The sequence below is a fragment of the Herpailurus yagouaroundi genome, unplaced genomic scaffold (genome assembly GCF_014898765.1).
Source record: "Herpailurus yagouaroundi ecotype Mexico unplaced genomic scaffold, PumYag 207, whole genome shotgun sequence".
NCBI classification, from domain to species: domain Eukaryota; kingdom Metazoa; phylum Chordata; class Mammalia; order Carnivora; family Felidae; genus Herpailurus; species Herpailurus yagouaroundi.
The window spans coordinates 342,788-363,657 of NW_024412438.1; the positions used below are offsets into that span (position 1 = coordinate 342,788).

Below are 20,870 nucleotides of genomic sequence, written 5' to 3' on the forward strand. Positions count from 1 at the left end.
AAAAAAAAAAAAAAAAAGAATTCAAACAAACTCATGGCAGAAAAGCAACTTAAGGAACATTCTAATGGACAGGATGTGTAGAGGAAACAAAGTTTTCTTTCTTTCTTTCTTTTTAAGTTTATTTATTTATTTTGAGAGGGTGGGGAGAGGCAAAGAGGGAGAGAAAATCCCGAGCAGGCTCTGCCACCAGCAGCACAGAGCCCGAGGCAGGGCTTGATCTCTCCGACCCTGAGATCATGACCTGAGCCGAAATCAAGAGTCAGATGCTTAACCGACCGAACCACCCAGGCGCCCTCAAAGTTTTCTTAATAAAGTAGTAGAAGGAGGGGCGCCTGGGTGGCTCAGTCGGCTGAGCGTCTGACTTCGGCTCAGGTCGTCAGGTCATGATCTCGTGGTTCACGAGTTCGAGCCCCGCATCAGACTCAGTGCTGACAGCTCAGAGCCCAGAGCCTGCTTCGGATTCTGTGTCTCCCTCTCTCTCTGCTCCTCCCCTGCTCACACTCTGTCTCTCTCTCTCAAACATAAATAAAGATTAAAAAAAATAAAAAAAAAAATAAAGTAGTAGAAGGAAGTAGCTTTTCTGTGGTGGATTTGGTCTACATGTACAGGGATGCTTGCTGGCTTCTGTTAGCTGGAAGCCTCCGCCCTCTGTGACCACCTAGTCCTCACAGCGTGCTTCAGTTAGGGGTCATGGAGCATCTTCGCTGGCAAGGCACCGTGCTAGGAGCTGGGGACCTACAGATTCTCTCCTCCAGGAACTACAGGCGTAGACTGACAAGAGGGTGCCAGTGGCTGCACTCAAAGTACAAAATGGGGAGCATAAAAGGGAAGAGATCAATTTTTCAAAACAATAAATTTTTATTAAGAAACAATAGGGGTGCCTGGGTGGCTCGGTTGACGTCCGACTTCGGCTCAGGTCATGATCTCACAGTTCATGAGTTTGAGCCCCACATCGGGCTCTGTGCGGACAGCTCTGAGCCTGGAGCCTGCTTCGGATTCTGTGTCTCCCTCTCTCTCTGCCTTTCTTTCTCTCTCAAAAATAAATAAACATTAAGAAAATATACATATATACTTCTTAAAAAAGAAGAGAGAGACACAATATGTGCTCAGTGTAGAAAAATGGGGAAACAGGAATATAGAGAAAAGAAAATCACACGTAGGCCTATTATCAAGAGATAAATACTGTTGGTGTTTAATTGTAGTCTTTCCTTTATGAATAATGTGGTATCTGTATATATTTAAGCAAAATATGCTTTAAACAAAATCCATTGTATCCTATTCTACTGTATGGCTGTGTCATAATGAACTGTTCACCTATTGTTGGACTTTGAGGTTTTCTTTTTCTTTGCTGTGCTAAATAACATGAAATTATTCCATCTTTAAGCTTAACTCTTGAGTGTTTTCTTAGGCTACATTCCTAGAAGTTGGGGAAGATTAATTTTGACTGGGAAAAGTCATAGTGGGTCAAGGGGCATTTGAAAAGGATCTTGAAGGACGAGTAGACTTTTCTTGCTTGTCTGACGGAGATGCTCTGTAGCATCATAGTTTATGATTATGATTATGATTATGATTATTATTTTGAGTTTTAATGATTATTTAGTTTTGAGAGAGACAGAGCGCGAGCGAGGGAGGGGCAGAGAGAGGAGACACAATCCGAAGCAGGCTCCAGGCTCCGAGCTGTCAGCACAATGCCCAATGCGAGGCTCAAACTTATGACCTGTGAGATCATGACTTGAGCTGAAGTTGGATGCTTAACTGACTGAACCACCCAGGCGCCCCTGTATTATTATTATTTTTTAATGTTTATTTATTTTTGAGAGAGAGAGAGAGTGAGTGGGGAAGGGGCAGAGAGAGAGGGAGACAGAGGATCTGAAGTGTGCTCTCTGCTGTAAGAGCGGAGCCCAATGCAGGGCTCAAACCCATGAACCATGACATCATGACCTGAGCCAACTAACTGACTGAGCCCCGGTAGTATCATGGTTTTAGAGCCTCGGAATTAGGCAGACTTGGGTTAAGATGCCCTTCCCACCATGGAGCACCTGGCTGGCTCAGTTGGTAGAGCATCCGACTCTTGATCTCCAGGTTGTGACTTTGAGCCCCATGTTGGGCATAGAGATTACTTAAAAAACAAACAAACAAACAACAAGATTCCCTTTCTACTTTGCTGCTTATAGCTGTGTGATTTGGAGCAGCTGTTCTAAGCTCAGTGTTCTCATCTGGAACATGGGATGGTGACAATAGAACTTGTGTCTCATGGGGTTTTTGCAATTAGAATCTAAGGAGACAATGCATATGGCACCCACCTTCATGGGAGGGCTCACTGTGTCATTTCTCCCATTACACTCCATTGGTCGAAGCAGTCACAAGACAGTGCCCAGATTCAAGAGGAGGAAACCTAGAATCCACTTCAGTCACAATGTAAGAAAACTGGAAGGGATGAGATAGATCCGTGCGTCTGCTTCTGGAAAATAATAATTTGCCACGGTTGTTTTATTATTCAGATACATAGTGATTTTTTTTTTAATTTTTTTTTTCAACTTTTTTTATTTATTTATGGGACAGACAGAGACAGAGCATGAACGGGGGAGGGGCAGAGAGAGAGGGAGACACAGAATTGGAAACAGGCTCCAGGCTCCGAGCCATCAGCCCAGAGCCTGACGCGGGGCTCGAACTCACGGACCGTGAGATCGTGACCTGGCCGAAGTCGGACGCTCTGTCTCCCTCTCTCTCAAAAATAAATAAACGTTAGAAAAAATTAAGGTTTTGTTTAATCAACGTTTTTGCCTCTCCTTTTTGGCTTTGTTTCTTCTTCTCTCCTTCTTGTGATCTGATTTTCTTTTCCCCCTTTTTCATCCCCTTTCCCCCGCGTTTTTCTCTAAATTAAAACACTTAATCCCGTGCTTGCTGATTACACAGCTATGGAACATAGAGAAGAAAAGCTGCCTGCGGTCTCAGGTGATATGCACTGTCTAGTGCTTGGAATCTATTCTTAGAGATTTTGTTATGCATATACTCGGATTGTTTTTATTATTTATAAATATAGGGTCATATTCTACCTATTGCTTGTACATTTTGGACATACTTCTGATCTACTTTGACCTTTGAGATGGCAATATGTATTTCTTACATAGTTTTTGATAATGTATCATACTGGAGCCAGATTACCAGGGTTAGACTCCTACTCTGCCACCTATTAGCTTTGTACTTGAGCAAATTACTTAATTTACGTGCCCCAGTGAACTCATCTGGAAGATGAGAGCAACAGTAGTGTTTATTTCATGGCATCATGGCAAGGATCAAATGAATTAATCCCGTAAAGGGCTCAGAAGAGTCCTGCCATGTGGTAAGTATTCGAGAAATGCTAACTGCTAATATTATGTTATTCTTGCTCCTATTTTATTCATTTGGTCGTGTTCAGTAATATGTGCCTAGAATTTAGATATGATTACAGTCGACCCTTGAACGACGCATGCGTTTTGGGGTCTCAACCCCATGGAGTTGAAAATCTGTGCAGGGGAGCCTGGGTGGCTCAGTCGGTTGAGCAGCTGACTTCGGCTCAGGTCGTGATCTCGAGGTTCATGGGTTTGAGCCCCGTGTATCGAGCTCTGTGCTGACAGCTCCGAGCCTGGAGCCTGCTTCGGATTCTGTATCTCTCTCTATCTCCTGCCCCTCTCCTGCTCACTCTCTGTCTTCTCTCTCTCTCTCTCCTAAAAATAGATATACATTTTAAAAAAAGAAAGAAAGAAAACCAGTGCATAACTCTTTGACTCCCGAAAAACTAGTAACCTACTATTGACTGAAAACCTTACTGATAACATAAATAGCTGATGAACACATATTTTGTTATATGTATTATATAGTGTGTTCTTACAATAAATTAAGCTAGAGAAAAAAGTTAAGATCGTAAGAGACGATACATTTACAATACTGTACTGTATTAGAAAAATTTTGTGTTATAACGAGACCCGTGAAGTTCAAACTTGTGTCATTCAAAGGTCAACTGTAATCGAAAGTATAGGACAAGTCTCATAAAAAGGTTTTCAGGAGTTCTGTTGATTCTTTCCTTTTAGTTATTTATTTTTCTTGTTGACATAGCATTATATTAGTTTCAGATACACATCATAATGATTCCATATTTCTATAGATGATAAAAGAATTACCACAGTAAATCTAGTTAACATTCATCCCCATACATAGTTACAGAATTGTTTTTTCTTGTGATGGAAACTTTTTAAGATCTACTCTCTTAGCAACTTTCAGAGATATAATACAGTGTTATTTAAAAAAAAATTTTTGACGTTTATTTAGTTTCGAGAGAGAGAGAGAGAACCGAGCACAACAGGGCGGGGCATAGAGAGAGGGAGACACAGAATTGGAAGCAGACTCCAGGCTCTGAGCTGTCAGCACAGAGCCCGATGTAGGGGCTCAAACCCATGAACCGCGAGATCATGACCTGAGCCCAAGTTGGATGCTCAACTGACTGAGCCACCCGGGCGCCCTGCAATATAGTGTTATTAACTGTAGTCACTATGCCGTACATTATGTCTCCATGACCTACTTACTTTATAACTGAAAGTTTGTAACCTTCGACCCCCATCAACCATTTTGCCACCCCCCATCCCCCACCTCTGGGAACCACCAATCTGTTCTCTGTATCTACAAGCTTAGTTTTGTTTTTAATTTAGATCCCACATATAAGTGAGGTCCTATGGTATTTGTCTTTCCATGTCTGACTTATTTCATGTAGCGTAATGGCCTCAAGGTCTACCCATGTTAACACAAATGGCAAGGTTTCATTCTTCTTTATGGCTGAATAATAAACTGTTACATGTGTGGACCACATATCCTTTATCCATTCATCGATGGACACCTAGGTTGTTTTCATATCTTGGCTATTGTAAATAACACTGCAATGAACATGGGGTGCATATATCTTTCGTAAGCAGTGGTTTTCTTTTCTTCAGATAGACACCCAGGAGTGGAATTGCTGGATCATACGGTATTTGTATTTTTAATTTCTCAAGGACCGCCCATACTATTTTCCATAGTGGCTACAGCAGTTTACGTTCCCAGCAGCATGCACAAGGGTTCTCTTTCCTCTATCCTTGCCAGTGCGTGTTACTTCTTGTCTCTGATAATAACGCGTGGTGAGATTTCATTTTGGTTTTGATTTGCATTTCCCTGATGATTAGCGATGTTGAACATCTTTTCATGTACCTGCTGGCCATCTGGATGTCTTCTTTGGAAAAACATCTATATGGATCCTCTGCCCAGTTTTTAATTGGATTGCGTTTTGTTCTTGTTGTTGTTTTACTAGTGAGTTGTGAGTTCTTTGTATGTTCTCAACTTTCGTGGATATGAATCCCTTATTAGATAAGTGATTTGCAGATATTTTCTCCCATTCAGTAGGCGGCCTTTTCATTCTGTTGATGGTTTTCTTTGCAGAGCAGAACGTTGATTCTTCCATTGTGTGGAAATGTCATCATAATTACCTAAGTCAAGGCTTAGGTATTCAGGGGATTCAGCCAGAATGTTCACTGCTGATGTCCAGCTGAGACCTTTCTATTCATCGGCCTGGGCCATGGTCACGACGACGTATCACGGACAGACAGGGATGGGGAGAGTGAGGGTGGGGGCTTAAACAACAGTGACTGATTTTCTTACAGTTCTAGAGGCTTGAAGTTCAAGACCACTGCGGTGTGAGGGTTGGTTTCCTCTGGAGGCTCTCTCTTTGGCTTGCAGGCAGCCACTCTGTCCCTGGTTGTCCTCTGTATGAGCACCTTGGTGTCTCTTTGTATAAAGGACACCAGTCACACTGGATTAGGGCGTGTCATACGGGCCTTATTTTAATGTAATTGTCTTGTGACAGGCCTTGTCTTCAGACACAGTCACATTTTTTTTAAGCTTCTTTATTTTGAGAGAGAGAGAGCCTGAGTGCAAGCATGTGAGTGAGCATGAACAGGGGAGGGGCAGAGACAATTCTAAGCAGGCTTCACTTTGTAGCGCAGAGCAACAGAGAGCGTGAGCAGGGGAGGGGCAGAGAGAGAGGGAGACACAGAATCCGAAGCAGGCTCCAGGCTCCGAGCTGTCAGCACAGAGCCCGAAGTGGGACTCGAACTCACAGACTGAGATCATGACCTGAGCCGAGGTCGGACGCTCAACCGACTGAGCCACCCAGGCGCCCCCAGTGGGGATGTTTTAAATGGATTCACATCCTTCCCCCACTTCGTGCTGCTGGTTTAGACCTTGCATCAGAAAACCTCCTGCAACTTCCTCTTTTGTCTCTGCACACCTCCCTGGATGCAGGAAAGCAGTCTGTAAGCACTGCAACCCACACGGAGAAACAAGTCCCTCGGGGCGCCTGGATGGCTCAGTCGGCTCAGGTCATGATCTCACCGTTCATGAGTTCAAGTGCCGCATGGGGCTCTGCACTGACAGTGCAGAACCTACTCGAGATTCTCTGTCTCCCTTTCTCTTCCCCTCCCTCATGTGTACTCTCTTTCTCTCTCAAAAAAAATTAATAAACTTAAAAAAAAATTAGTGCCTGTTGCAAAATGCCAGTTGGAAATTGCTCATGTGCAGAGTACTCCGATTGTATTACAAAACTATGAAGCAAATTTAAAAACACTTAATTTGGGGGGGCGCCTGGCTGCTCAGTCAGTGGAGCATGTGACTCTTGCTTGGGGCTGTGAATTCAAACCCCATGTTGGGTGTAGAGATTACTTAAAAATAAAAAACATCTTGGGGTGCCTGGGTGGCTCAGTCGGTTAAGTGTCCGACTTCGGCTCAGGTTGTGATCTCACAGTTCGTGAGTTTCAGCCCCACACTGGGTTCTGTGCTGACAGCTCAGAGCCTGGAGCCTGCTTCGGATTCTGTGTCTCCCTCTCTCCCTGCCCCTCCCTTGCTCACACTCTCTCTGTCTCTCAGAAATAAATAAATGTTAAAAAAATTTTTTTTTTAAATAAAAAAGATCTTGGGGCGCCTGGGTGGCTCAGTCGGTTGGGCGTCTGACTTCGGCTCAGGTCATGATCTCACAGTTGGTGGGTTTGAGCTCTGCTTCGAGCTCTACGCTGACAGCTCAGAGCCTGGAACCTGCTTTGGATTCTGTGTCTCCCTCTCTCTCTGCCCCTCCCATGCTCATGCTCTGTCTCACTCTGTCTCTCAATAATAAAATAAACGTAAAAAAAAATTTTTTTTTAATCTTTAAAAAAACCCACAATTCTTAGCGTGCCTGGGTGGTTTAGTAGGTTAAGGGTCCCATTCTTGGTTTTGGCTCAGGTCATAATCTCACGGTTCATGAGTTTGAGGCCCACACCAGACTCCACGCTGACAGTGTGGAGCCTGCCCTGGATTCACTCTCTCTCTTCCTCTCTCTCTCTCTCTCAAAAATAAACTAAAAAAAACAAACAAACAAACAAAAAAAAAACACTTAATTTTTATGTTCTGAAACTGTTGTTTTTTTTTTTTTTAAGGTTTTATTTATTTTTGGGACAGAGAGAGACAGAGCATGAACGGGGGAGGGGCAGAGAGATAGGGAGACACAGAATCGGAAGCAGGCTTCAGGCTCCGAGCCATCAGCCCAGAGCCCGATGCGGGGCTCGAACTCACGGACTGCGAGATCGTGACCCGAGCTGAAGTCGGACGCTCAACCGACTGAGCCACCCAGGTGCCCCTGAAACTAAGTTTTTACAAAAAGATTGATGGAATAGTCATTCCCCCCCCCCCCCGAAAGAATAGTTTCTTAAACTTTTAAAAAAGATTGAGCTTTGGATCAAATTTGTTTTTTTCGTCATTTGGGCGTGCCCCATCTGCCAGTGTGAAAACCGGGGTTATCTTTGTAGATGAACCTTAACAGTAGATGTTATGGTGAATGGTCTGCCATGACCTAATTCGTTTAAGGCTCTGTGTTGTTCAATGTCAACTTGTACCAGGCATTCTGCTGAGCGCGGAGTACTCAGAATAATAAATAACACATGGTCCCTGTTCCCTGGGGGGTTTACTGTCTGCTAGGGGAGACTTATGTGCACAGATGACGTCATCATAACGTGGGAAGTACTTCACCCGTGTGTTGCATGGGGTAGTTCAAGCCTCCGGAAGAGGTCTGAAGCTGGCTCTGGTAGGATCGGGGGTTGGTAGCTCATTTCCTGGAAAATAACGTGGATGAATAGCTGACCAGAGGGAGAAAGAGGGGAAAGGGTGTTCTACAAAGCTGGAATGGCAGGAGCAAAGCAGACGTTGTGAAATGGCTCTTTGCTGGGAATTTTAAGTCCTCTGTACTGCTAGAGGGGGAAACACGCCAAGAGCAGACAGGCTTTCAGAGGGTCCGGTACTGCTGGGCCTCTGCCTTGATGAAGAATTTGGTGTTTTTTTTTTTTTTTTTTTTTTTTAATTGTTTATTTATTTTGGGGGGGGGGGGGGGGGGGGGGGGGGAGGAGAGAGAATCCCAAGCAGGCTCTGTGCTCTCAGTGCAGAGCCCAACGTGGGCTCGATCCTATGAACCATGAGATCGTGACCTGAGCTGAAATCAAGAGTCAGGTGCCTAACTGGCCGAGCCACCCAGGCGCCCCCAAGACGTTGAATTTTATCTGAGAGGCAATGTGGAATCCTTGAAAGCTTGAAGCAAGTGTCAGATTGGCATTTTTAGGAAGGCTGTGTGGCGGATTGGAGCAGAGCACGGCCCCAGGAATTGCCTGGATTGGAATCTGCACCAGCACTTTGCTGCTCGGGGCCTCAGTTTCCCCGTGTAGAAAATAGAGATGATGATGGGGCGCCTGGGTGACGCAGTCGGTTAAGCGTCCGACTCCAGCCAGGTCACGATCTCGCGGTCCGGGAGTTCGAGCCCCGCGTCGGGCTCTGGGCTGATGGCTCAGAGCCTGGAGCATGTTTCCGATTCTGTGTCTCCCTCTCTCTCTGCCCCTCCCCCGTTCATGCTCTGTCTCTCTCTGTCCCAAAAAATAAATAAACGTTGAAAAAAAACAAATTAAAAAAAAAGAAAATAGAGATGATGGTAATAAACAGTATCGCCCCACTCCCAAGGTGGCAGGGATGAAGAGACAGACCATGTAATATGCTTGCAGCACTGCCTGGCACAGAGTAAGTGCTCAGTAAATACTAGCCCTTCCTCCGGCCCTGGGATGGAGGGTGGATCTGAATGGGTTAAGATTAAATGAGGCAGAGACACCCAAGTGTGCTTGAAAGACGAGTTGTGGTTCATCAGACGATGATGGTGCTAAGAAGTGACGGTCAAAGTTTGAGGGAGATTTGGGAGGGGACGATGCCAATGCTTGCTCTTTGAGGAGGGGAGACGTGGTGGCTGCCGGAAGGCTTCCAGTTTGACTGATGATGACGGATGGAATACATGGGAATACACCGTGACACCACCGACCTGGGGGAGGAGGAGGAGGAGGGAGCGGGCGGCAGATGGGGAGGGGTGTGGGGACTCCGGGGACGAGGGCAGGAGGCTTCTCCACCCGGAGCCTGCAGCTCAGGTGGGAGGCGGGGACTGGAGGGGGCCGCGTGTGGGTGCAGATGAGTTTTGGGGTGGTGTTCGAGATTTCCTGGAGAGAACGTGGAGAGGAGAAAAGGCCCAGGATAGAATGCTGGGGAGCACTCATTAAGGGATCCACAGAGGAAGCATGGTTCAAGGGAGAGAATGAGAAAACTCGTCAGTGGTGGGGATGACCAGAAGGGCGGCGTGACTTCTGAGGAAGGGAGTGGTCGGCGGGGCCAGGCCTCTTACAGGGGCCCCTGAAGGGAACTGAAAAAGCCAATTGTGGCTGTCCTTAATTCTAAGACTACTTCAATGTTTTGGAAATTGGGATGCGACGTACAGCTTAACTATACATTTAATATGATGTCCCCACCCCCCAAGGAGCTGTTATTAAATCGCTGTTCTGTCGTATAATCAGGGCATCATAGAGTTGAGGAGCGAATGACTGGGGATCTTAGTAAAAGCAATTTTCATTCCAAGGTGAGAGCCAAAGACATATTGCGGTAGGTGGGGCGGTGATTGTGTTGGGCTGGAAACTGTGTGTAGACGCCTTCTTTGAAGAAGTTTGCAGAGGAAGGGCACCCGGGTGGCTCATGTTAAGCGTCTGACTTTGGCTCAGGTCGTGATCTCAAGTTCCATGAGTTTGAGCCCCTCAACGGGTGAGCATGAGCCTCAGGTGAGCCCCCCTTGTCTGTCTGTCTGTGTCTCTCTGTCTTTCCGCCCCTTACTCGCTTTTGCCCTCTCTCTAAAACAAACAAACAAACAAATAAATAAAAGTTTGCGGAGGAAGGGAGGAGAGGAGTCCCTCTAGAGAGGTGTGCGAGATTGAGTGCAGGTTTTCTGTACACGAAAGGGTCCAAAATCTGTTGATGCCTTTGACTTTGTGGCTTTTCTTACTGCGAACTTGTAGTAAATTAAGCATCGTGGTGAAAGGGTGAACTTTCCTTCTATTTTGGTTTACTGTGTGTGTCATTGAGCCAAGTATAGGTCTGGGGGGTGGGGGGATGAGGAGGCAAGGGAAATACAACATAGATGAAGGCCATGGGCAAGAGCCTGGGTGTCCTGATGGAGATGGGGTGCAGTGAGGGGAAGCCCTCCGCTCTGCTGGTCTACCTGGGAAGGTTCTAGAGAAGAGTTAGCTTTTCCACGACAATTGCAATGATAGAGGAGAGGTGGTTTGGTGGGCTGGAACATAAGCATTTTTCAGGCAGTGTTTATATTTATTTATATGTCTTATTGAAGAAAGTTTTAAAGTCAACAATTAAGTGTGTGGAGAAGAACCTATGGGCAGATGATGATGATAATAATAATAAGATATAATAGTTGTTTGCTGCTTCCTGTTGTAAAGCACTTTATTTGTATTAGCTTGTTTAACTCAACCACAGCCCTTTGATGTAGAAACTGTTATTATCCCCACTTTACAGATGGGTGAACTGAGGTTCAAAGCGACTAAGGTAGCTTGCCCAGTCACACAGCCTAGTAGGTACCGGAGCTGGGATTTGAATCAGGCGGCTTGGTTCCAGAGGCTTATTCAGGGGCGAGGTGGGAGGGCGTGGGGGGAGGCATGGACCACGGTGGCAGAGGTGTCCCACGGTGAGGAGGGAGCACTGGTGAGGCCGAGTATGACACATGTGGCGATTCACAGGCACAATAGAGTGAGAGTGTTGACAGGCCACAGACAGTCAGCTGTAGTCCTGCCTCTGAGGGAGTTGGGATGGCATTGAGGGGCAGGCCCTGTGTTTTGTTTTATTATTATTTTATTATTTATTTATTTATTTATTTTATTTATTATTTATTATTTTTATTATTTATATTTTATTTTATTTTATTATTATTATTATACGTTTATTTTTCACAGAGAGAGAGCAAGAGAGTGAGTGCGAGAGGGGAAGGGGGGGGGGCAGACAGAGGATCCAAAGTGGGCTCTGTGCTTACAGCAGAGATCCCAACACGGGGCTCGAACTCGTGAACTGTGAGATCGTGACCTTAGCCGAAGTCGGATGCTTAACCCACTGAGCCACCCAGGCGAGTGTTTTAAACCAGAGAAGCCTGGTTTAAAGCCTAGCCAATGGAGGTCAGGACACTGAGGAGCTGGGGAGGACGTGTGTGTGTGTGTGTGTGTGTGTGTGTGTGTGTGTGTGTGGTTCCTGAATGTTTTAGATCCGGAGGTCTGAGAGGTCTCAAAAGAACTTTAGCTGACGTCAGAAGTGATGCGGAAACAATCACCAAATTCCTGTGCTGTCATTTCTTTTTTGGCGGCCCTTTATTTCAAACGCTAGTTTTTAGTGTAATTAGAAGCTCTTCCTGATTTGGGTCATGTCATAGGTTGGGTCTAAGGAAGCTGACTCTGAGATGTCCTTTATCGTGCCAGGACATTTATTACGGCGGGCTCTTGGGGTCCACAGCTCGGGAAGGGCAGGGGAGGGAAAAGAAGCAGGGTTGGGCAGAGGGAGAATTCGGGCTGCAGAGTAGCTTCAACCTATTCCCCAGGGAGCTTTACGGGGTGGGAATAGCCTTTCAGCGTTGTTCTGAGCTGGGGGGGGGGCATTGGGGCAGTAGACCTGGGGTTCCCTGGGGCTTCCCTCCTCTCATTCAGTGATGAGGCATTGGATGCCAGCTGCCCCTGTCCCTGCCCGGGTGGACCGCATGCCCCCGGGCCCCGCAGTGTTCCCGCTGTTGTCCCCGAAAGGGCTGATAGGCTGAGGGCTTTGATTTGGCAGAAGTCCCAGAGGCTGGATGACAACAAGTCAGTCCTTCATTCCTGAAGAGAGATCTCGTTCGAGCATCGCACTGCACATCACGGGTAGCAAATTGTAAAGTGTGAGGATCTTAAAAAACAAGTGCCCATCGTTGAAGCAGAGAAAGCTGATCCGGGCGAAAATCAAAGCATTTCATTCTCCACGTTTCCCCCCTCACAGCTGAGTAAGAGACTCCCATGGGCTCAGTTTTCGACTTAGGAAGGGGCTATCTGGTTTAAGTTTCTTACGTGTTATTATATTTGATTATACATTTGACATTAAAATGTAATGCCAAATGCACACATATAAAGTAATATTGGTATAAATAACTCACAGATAAAAGAATGGCATTTTATTACACAGTCTGCCCCCCATTAAGCCACGGCCTCTCTGAGAAACCTCATGGTTTATAAAAAGTCTGACATAATGAGGGGGTGTAGGGAGAACCTGCGTTTTCCTCTCAGCTCTGCCGTTTCATAGCTATGAAAACTTGGGGCTAGATGCAGAACTTTTTTTAGACACTTAATGTTCTCATCTGTAAAGTGGGAGAGAGAATACGTACCTGGACGGAGTCACAATGTTGTGTCAGATAGATATAAATGTATGTATAAAAGTCCTCGTTAGACATTAACGTCCCCAAACCCCCCACAAAAACCCTAAAGGACTTGAGCGAACATCTAGTCCAAACCTTTCGTGTTCTGGGTGAGAAGAGGGCGCTTCAGAGGTCACGAGACCGTATTCAGTTATGCGAGTGATTACGTAAAGGAAAAATGTGCTTGCAGTTATCTAAGGAAGACAGGACTCTTAGGGATATAAGGAAAGCCCAGGTGGTGAATTTGAACTTGGAAAACATGGACGGGAGTGACTGTCCAAGGGCAGGTTTATAGCAGAGCCCGGCTGTCTGAGCCCAGGCCCTGGTGCTTAGTTTGGAATGCTGGACCCTCCAGCGACCCTGTCGTGCAATCAGCCTCGTCTCTGTGCCCCCAGCACATGCCACCCCTTCTTTTCCTTCTCCACTGGGCACGAGGAGATCTCGTCTCTAGATCTAGGAGAGGATCTAGCCCAGTTCTGGTCCCGACCCCAGCTCAGACCCAGCTGCGTGATCTTAGGCACGATTCTTTACGTCTCATGGGCTTGGTTCCTCATGTAAAACTGGGATAATAACACCTGTCCTGCTGATCTGTCGTGCTGGTTTTGAGGATCAAACAGCGTAATGTAGGTGAAAACACTTTAAAAAGCACAAAATGCCCTACAAATGTTGAGTATTGTTATTATCCCCATTACTGCTCCTCCCCTGCCTCCCTGCCTCCCTCCCTGCCTCCCTCCCTGCCTTCCTGCCTCCTTGCCTGCCTGACCCACCTCCCTTGCCTCCAGCTTTGCTGGCTTCCTGCCAGGAGTGTCTGACAAGTGACTGCAATTAATTATTTGTTGAGAAGCTTTCTCTGAACCATGAAAAGTCATTTGGGAAGCTGTTCCTGGACTACTAGGAATCTAATTAGATTATTGGGAGTTGCAGAGGGAAAAATAAAAAAATGAAAGACAGTACATCTGAGAGAAATATTTTTTTTTTCCATTGATAATGGAAGTATTGGCCTGCGATTGTGGCAAAAAGCATTTGAAGGTATTTAGGATATTGGTGAGGAGGCGTGAGACCCAGGAGGAGCCTGGATCTCCTGAGTCTCTTCACCTTGGAGAAGCCACGGGAACGGCCTCAGGAGCTCCTTCAGCTGGGCCGCCCTGGTGTCCCCTCCTGATGGCCCACCCCTCTCCTCCTCAGGCTCCCTGGCGTTGGGCAGGGGCGCAGTGTATACTTCTGAGCGCGATGTCAGAGTTCCTGAGGACAAACGTGAGTCGTGGGCGGCTGTGCAGGGTGGGGTGGGGCGGAGGGGGGGAAGCAGGTGCTCCTGGGGCCTGGAGGGCGGGCAGCGCAGAGCCGCCGACACAGTTTGGGGCCCTTCTCCTTCTCCGTTTGCCGCCACTCCTTCGTCCCGCTCACTTTTGCGCTGCCCACAGCCGCCAAGTTGTCCTGCTCCTACTCGGGCTTCTCCAACCCCCGCGTGGAGTGGAAGTTCGCCCATGGTGACATCACCAGCCTCGTTTGTTATAAAAACAAGATCACGGGTGAGTTGCCCCAGCTCCTCCCCGGTGGCCTAGGTTGTGGAGGGGTTGACGGGGCCGGACCCCCGGGGGAGAGGAGCACCCTGGGGCCCAGGTCCCGCGGACTCTTCCGCGGCCTGCCCTGCCACCACCCAGCTTCTCGTGGCCCCGCAGCGCACTCAGCCGGCCGCCCCTTCCTCTCTCCTGGTAGCCTCCTATGCAGACCGAGTCACCTTCTCGCACAGTGGCATCACTTTCCATTCGGTGACCCGGAAAGACACGGGGACGTACACTTGCATGGTCTCTGACGATGGCGGCAACACGTACGGGGAGGTCAGCGTCCAGCTCACTGTGCTTGGTATGTGCCCCACGCGTTTTGTGTGTGGGTTTGGCATTCATTGCTTCCCAGGTCCTCAAGGGGCTTTGCCGAGCTTTGGAGCTCACTGATGGCCAGGGCGCCTGGGGGGGGGGGGGGGGGGGGGGGCTTCAGTCTCTGTGCTGCAGAGGCGACGAGCCCCGCCCCTCCCCCTCCCCCCTCCCACAGTGGGAAGCAGAGGGCCTGGTAAGGGATGGAGGCTAGAGCTGACCTATGGGGTTGTCTTCCGCTTGGCCTCTAGGCGGCGCTGTCTGAACTTGTGCTGGGCCCCTTCTGTCCCTTCGCAGTGCCTCCATCCAAGCCCACGGTCCACATCCCCTCCTCTGCCACCATCGGGAGTCGGGCAGTGCTGACCTGCTCAGAGAAGGATGGCTCCCCCCCTTCTGAGTACTACTGGTTCAAGGACGGGGTCCGGATGCCTTTGGAGCCCAAGGGCAACCGCGCCTTCAGCAACTCTTCCTACAGCCTGAATGAAAAGACAGGGGAGCTGGTAGGGATGGGGTGGTGCGGAAGGGTATGGGGGGGGGGGGCAGGGCCAAAGAGCCCTGGCAGGTGGGGAAGACAAGCAGCAAGATGAGCTTGGCGTTAGGGTCGGAAGACTAAAGATGGGGGCTTGGACGCTTCTCAGGATGAGGGTGTCATAAGGTGCGCTGTTGTTGAATTCGTCTGCCGTGCACCCGAAACCCCAGTGCAACAGCGTATGTCCACGATACTGCAATTTAAAAACGAGGATCGGGGGGGGTGCTGCTGTAGAGCCTGCGGCTCTTGGTGTCGGGGGTCGTGAGTTCGATCGCCGCGTCGGGCGTAGAGCTTACTGACAAAACACCAGAAGTAGGTGCTTGGCTTCTGTCGGCAGGAGGCCAACCGATTTCCTCCCTTCAGGTCTTCGATCCCGTGTCAGCCTGGGATACGGGCGAGTACACCTGTGAGGCGCGGAACGGGTACGGGATGCCCATGAGGTCAGAGGCTGTGCGCATGGAAGCCGGTGAGCAAGGCTCTAGCAGGGGCTTGAGCTCGGGCCTGGGGTGGGGCCCGGGGTCTGCTTTCCACCCTGGCTTTGGTGGTGTTGTCAGTCACGTGAGTGAGCCCTCAGAGGACTGACCTCTCGTTTGTGTCTCACAGCGGAGTTGAATGTGGGGGGCATTGTGGCAGCTGTCCTTGTCACACTCATTCTCCTTGGATTCTTGATTTTGGGCATCTGGTTCGCCTATAGACGAGGCTACTTTGACAGTAAGTACTTGCCCTCAACGGCTCTCCTTTGTATCGTCCCCATTCCAGGGCACGGTCCTTGGGTGCCATCTGAGTACTGACCTGATAGTGAGCCCACGTGTGCAGGGGTTCTCTCCCGGGTGAGCACCAGTGACCTATGAGTGCCATTCCCCCCAGCCTTCTGTGCCCGGCCGGCCCCTATCCCGCTGACGCTCACGGTCCCCTTTCTTCTTTTTCAGGAACAAAGAAAGGGTGAGTGAGCCACCTGCCGTCCTGGGAGGTCTCCAAAGGAGGTTGAGAACAAGGATGCGTGTGGTTCGAAGTGGAGACGGGCCCCGGGGGGAGGGGCTGGAGGCAGAGGCCACCCTGGTTGGGTGGCCATTTGTGTGTCTACCTCTCCCCGTTCCCTGTGACCTTGCACTCGTCGGGTCTCCCTCCACCCACCCCTCCCTACTGAGAGCTCTGTGCTTCCGTGAAGTTCTCGGTCGAGCCTCTAACGTTAGCCAGCAGAGGTTAAAGAGAGCACGGGTTGGGGGGGGGGGGGGTTGCTGAGCGTCTCCGTCTTCTGGCTTGTCCGCAGGACCTCGAGTAAGAAGGTGATTTACAGCCAGCCCGCTGCCCGCAGTGAAGTGAGTGTGCTCCCCGGGGACCGGGAGGGTCTCCCTGCGGGGGTGAGGGGCTCCTCCCCTGTGTTTACAGGTTCAGGAGCTCATCAGCTAAACAAGAGTGTACAGGGTTGATTTGGGCGTTTTATTTCTCCAGGGGGCATTCAGGCAGACCTCGTCATTCCTGGTGTGACCCTGGTCCGACTCATCTCCTGTCCTCCGTGCTTGCCTTCTTCCGGTGCTACCAGACTCCGGCCCATGGCGTCTGTAGTTTCACAGGGTCCCTTACGCGTCTTCTAGCCCCCCCAGGGGTCCCCACGTTTATCTTAGTTAGGATGTGGTTGTGTACGCTTTCCCCCTGCATCCCGCCCTTCCTTTCCCGCCATTGCCCAGTGGCCCGGGACTTGTTTGAAAGCTTTCGTCCCCCATCCCTACGAGGGATCAGGGAACAGCCCCTGAGCGTCACGCCCCTTGACTTCCCTTCCCAGAACGCGGCAACAGTGGCGAGGCACTCGATAACCCCTGTGTGGCGGCGGCCCCCCCCCACCCCGAGTAGGGATCTGGAGTTTGGTCCCTGGGCCCTTTCCTCCCGTGGTGAGGAGGGACCCACTGTTCCAGAGTGGGGACTGGAGACCGAGCCACCGAAGAGGTTGTGGGGTGACAACACCAAGTCTCTCCCGCCCCTGCAGCCCACTCCACTTTCTTCTGTCTTCCCACGGGAAGTGCCCCCGAGACCCTCTTGCACCGGCCTGAATGCAGAAAGAAAGAAACCTGTGTCTGTCGAAAGAAACCGGAGCTTTGTTATGGAGACCATGGGGAGGGGGGGGGGGCTCTCAGGGGACACTGAGCGGAAGGGTTTTAAAACCCCTGATCTAAAGAAAAGGAAGCTGGCGCTGGGAGCTCCGACCATCACCCTTCCCTTGGCTGGAACAACTGGATGGACCCTTTTAAGATGCGTCTGCAGGGCCGTGCGGATGTGCGCACTGGTCGTAGCTCTTTGCTGTGGGGTGTGCGCGTGTGTGCGCGTGCGTGTGCGTGCGCGCGCGCGTGCACATTCGCGCGCTCGGTCCTAGCTCTCTGCTGAAATGCGGTGTGTGTCCAGGGGCGTCTTCGCTCTTTGGTGAGACTGTTGGTGTGTGTTTGGATGTAGCCGGATGTTGCTGGTTTGTCAAAGCCTCTCGTCGCGGGAAGATGGGGAAATGAAGTTCCTGGGCTCCTTTGTACAAACAGGAAGGCGCCTGAAACCCTGCTTCCCAACAACCTGGGTTGGTCCTGGCCCCCTGTCCCACCCCTTCCTGGCTCCAGTCTCAAGGCAGAGCTTCTGAGCTTGGGACCCTCACTCCGGGGCCCTCTGGCGGCGGGAGGAGTGCCCTCTGCTGCGGGAGCACACCCGGAGGAAGCCGATTCTGTGCCCTGGGGTTCTCCCTGGTCTGGTCCACTGAGGGGAGAAAGTGCCCACCCTCCCCTCCCCCCTCTGCCAACCAGATGCATCGAAAGACTTCTCTAAGGAGAACAGACTGCCCCAGAGCGGTACAGCAACCATTGCTTCACTGGAGCGGAGTTGGGGGCTGGGGTGCTGTTCAGAGGAAAGGTAATTTGAGACCAGGTGGCAAGGCCATCCGCGTGTGAGTGATGGGAAGGTAGGCCTGCCTGACGTCGCTTTCCTTTGTGCGTCTGGACAGCCCTTTTTGCCCTTAAATTTCTGTTTCCCCCTCTACCGTAGTCGCCCGGTCTATTAACGAGCGAGAGGGCGAACACGGGGGTCTTCAAGGGTTGATTTTGCTTAACTTCCTTCTGTGGGGGACACTAAGCCCCACTGTGCCAGGTTTTATTCCCTGATCTGGAAACCCCTGACAGAATTGAGTTTTCTATCGAGAATCCAAGAGGAAAAACAAGCCTAGCCAAACCATCGGTTAAGGGTGATGGGCCAATAAAAAAAAGAGCTTTTTCAGATGGAGATAAAATTTAATTAAACAGTAAAAGCAGAGATGATGAAATGGTTCCGTAAGAAAGAGATTTTTAAAGCGTGTTTCAGCCTCCTGGTTGGGAGACGGGGTGGGAGGGACGCGGAGACAAGGCCACAGGGAAGCAGAGGTGACTCATTGTCCTGTCAGGTCTGAGGTGAGTGGTTCCTCACCGTCTCGGTCACTTGTGATGAACAGAAGTCATGCGTGACCAGCCTTGGAAGTCACCTCTCCAGCTTACCACAGTCCCCTTGAGTTGGAAAACACCCTGCCTGCTTTCATTTCGAAATGTCAAGGCTAATTTTGTAATAAATGTTTATTTTTCACATTGAGTTTGTTTACAGCCTGAAGTTCTGTGTGGTAAACGAACTGGGACTTCCAGAGTGATTTGGAGATTCAGAACCTTCCCGATAGTCTTAAGAGATTTGAGATCTCCTTCCACGGAGACTGATAGTTAACTTTTCTCCCAAAGTTACCGTTGGCTCGTGCTTGAATGCGAATAACTCAAGTGGACGTTTCTTTCAAGTGACACTTGAAGGGAGGAATTCTATGGAGATTGGTGGTTTGAGACACGAACCCACTGTAATTGCAGATAAAATGCTTGTCAAGGACGTGTTTGTTGTCTTAACAGAATCTACAGATCAAGGGGAGGGGAAATGGGTTTGGTCCCTTTCTGGATGAAGGGAGAATATGCTTTATGGGGCATGGGGACACCTTAAGGGGGGGGGTGTTAAGTGAAGAAGCACAACTTTAAGGAAAAAACCCTAATTTTTTCCTTAAAGTTTATTCGCTTTGAGAGGAGAGAGAGAATGCATGCAAGCAGGGGAGGGGCAGAGAAAGAGGGAAAGAGAATCCCAAGCGAGGTCCATGCCGTCAGCACAGAGCTTGAACCCTCAAACCATGAGGTCATGACCTGAGCCGAAATCAGATGCTTTAACTGCCCGAGCCAGCCCGGCCCCCCCCCCCCCCCGCAACAAAAATCTAACATGAAATGGAAGTTTTTCTTTTTTGAGGGGTACCTTGTTGAATGATTATCATCATCCATTAACTTACTTACTGGCTATTATTAATATCCCTAGGCCACAGATGGGGAAAAGAGGCACAGACATGCCAAGTTACTTGTCCAAATTCACAACCAGTACTGGACAAGTGGGAGGACTGGGCTCGAGAGAGCTGGGGAGAGAAGGTCGGGTAGACTGTCCCACTCTCAGTGACCCTGAATGGAAAAGAATTCAGGAAGAGGAGGAGGAGGAAACAAGGTCTTCTTAGAAGTGGCCCTGTGGGTGTCAGAGAGGACACTGAAAGCAATGATGTTTACCTGGGGTTTCCTCTGAACCGTGATTTCACTTGAGCCTGCCACCCCAGCAGGATCCAGGGGACGCAGTGAAACAAATACGAAGCTCTTGGTAAAATGGAGGACCTATGAGTGCCACCTTCTGGAAGGAAGGGTAAAGCCCACTGCATTTTTGCCAGTGACCCAGGTGAAAATCAGAAGGCATACATATCGAATTTGTGGATGGCAAAAGAGAACGGCAAGTTCGGCTGCAGAACGAGAATTCAAGCATCTCAGAACAAACAGAGGGTTACCAGAGGGGAGGCGGGTGGGAGATATAGGTGAGGGGGACCAAGAGAAGCGCACTGAGTAATAGATGGGGTTGTTGAACCACCGCATTGTGCACCTAAACTTCTATGACACTGTTAACTACCCTGGAATTAAAAGAAAAAAATCTCAGCACAAATGATACACTCCGTCTTCGAGACCAAAATTCAATAGTAGTAAGTGGACGATTCTGCCTCTGGGTCCAAAAGGTTGAACAAGTCATGAATAAAAATGGAAAGATACAGAGCGTCTAGACCTAGAGAGGCAGGCCGTCCGCTCATGGCACTGAACCCCCGTATCAGGTTGCTTTAGGTGCTACCCTTTAAAGCGATTATAGGCCAACTGGAACGTGTTCATAAAAGTGTTGTGGATGGTAAAGAGACCAAGAGTCAAGCTGAGAATCAAAGATCCGGCAAGACAAAATGGCAGCCTGTAGATATTTGAAGATTACTGTATGGATGGCCTCACGGAGGATCGGGACCGACGGTTGACTGTCCAAAGGGGACTGGGTATGGGGCGTCTGGGTGGCTCAGTCGGTTGAGTGACCACTCAGAGCCTGGAGCCTGCTTCAGATTCTGTCTCCCTCTCTCTGCCCCTCCCCTGCTCGTGCTCTGTGTCTCTTAAAAATAAACATTAAAAAAATTAACAACAACAACAACAAAGGAGACTGGTTATAATTCAGAATGTGCCCTTTAGACCTCTCAAGAGGGTGTCGTGTACTGGAAAGACTGCCAGCTTTGAGGTCGCAGACCTCGCCTGATTCCAGCCTTTGACGTTGGCAAGGTTTTCTC

The 20,870-nt window shown here is 49.3% G+C and overlaps 1 protein-coding gene across 3 annotated transcripts in view; it reads left to right on the forward strand.

Annotated features, from left to right (window-relative positions):
* The window catches only part of F11R (F11 receptor), a 23,651-nt gene extending 4,840 nt beyond the window's left edge, over window positions 1–18,811 (forward strand). Inside the window, exons 2-10 of one of the 3 annotated variants that reach the window (XR_005783837.1) lie at window positions 14,006–14,074; window positions 14,242–14,349; window positions 14,537–14,683; window positions 14,989–15,191; window positions 15,584–15,686; window positions 15,980–16,050; window positions 16,150–16,162; window positions 16,491–16,539; window positions 16,673–18,811. Coding sequence is in view for 2 of the 3 variants with exons in the window: in XM_040452420.1 (XP_040308354.1) it covers window positions 14,006–14,074; window positions 14,242–14,349; window positions 14,537–14,683; window positions 14,989–15,191; window positions 15,584–15,686; window positions 15,824–15,931; window positions 16,150–16,162; window positions 16,491–16,539; window positions 16,673–16,708 (836 nt within the window). In the remaining variant the exon portion in view is untranslated. Of the gene's footprint in view, window positions 1–14,005; window positions 14,075–14,241; window positions 14,350–14,536; window positions 14,684–14,988; window positions 15,192–15,583; window positions 15,687–15,823; window positions 15,932–15,979; window positions 16,052–16,149; window positions 16,163–16,490; window positions 16,540–16,672 lie in introns of those variants that run through there. The other 2 variants (XM_040452420.1, XM_040452421.1) reach the window with 2 other exon arrangements.
* The last annotated feature ends 2,059 nt before the right edge of the window (window positions 18,812–20,870 follow it).